The sequence below is a fragment of the Eimeria mitis genome, genomic scaffold, assembly GCF_000499745.2.
Source record: "Eimeria mitis Houghton genomic scaffold, Emh_scaff6834, whole genome shotgun sequence".
Classification (NCBI taxonomy): Eukaryota; Apicomplexa; class Conoidasida; order Eucoccidiorida; family Eimeriidae; genus Eimeria; species Eimeria mitis.
In genome coordinates, this window is record NW_013574942.1 from 1 (window position 1) to 295 (window position 295).

The following is a 295-nucleotide window of genomic DNA, read 5'->3' on the forward strand; positions in this document are numbered from 1 at the left end:
ATATATATATATATATATATATATATATATATATATATATATATATATATATATATATATATATACATACTAAACCCTAAATATATATATTTAGGGTTTAGTGTTGTGTTTGTTTCTGTATTTATTCCCTCTCCTATCTTTTGTTTTTAGGGTTTAGGGTTTAGGGTTTAGGGTTTTATCTGTCGCTTTTCTGCCGCTCTCTGGGCGACCTCTGCTGCTGCTGCTGCTGCTGCCACGGCTGCTGCTGCTGCTGCTGCTGCTGCTGCTGCTGCTGCTGCTGCTGCCCCCATATTTG

At 37.3% G+C, this 295-nt stretch overlaps 1 protein-coding gene across 1 annotated transcript in view; it reads right to left on the reverse strand.

The window, feature by feature from the left end:
- Window positions 1–167: 167 nt before the first annotated feature.
- EMH_0089290 (uncharacterized protein) overlaps window positions 168–295 on the reverse strand; it is a gene marked incomplete at both ends in the record, with an annotated part of 1725 nt that continues 1597 nt past the window's right edge. The window contains one exon of the mRNA XM_013501407.1: window positions 168–292. Coding sequence (XP_013356861.1) covers window positions 168–292 — 125 coding nt within the window. The remainder of the gene's footprint in view (window positions 293–295) is intronic.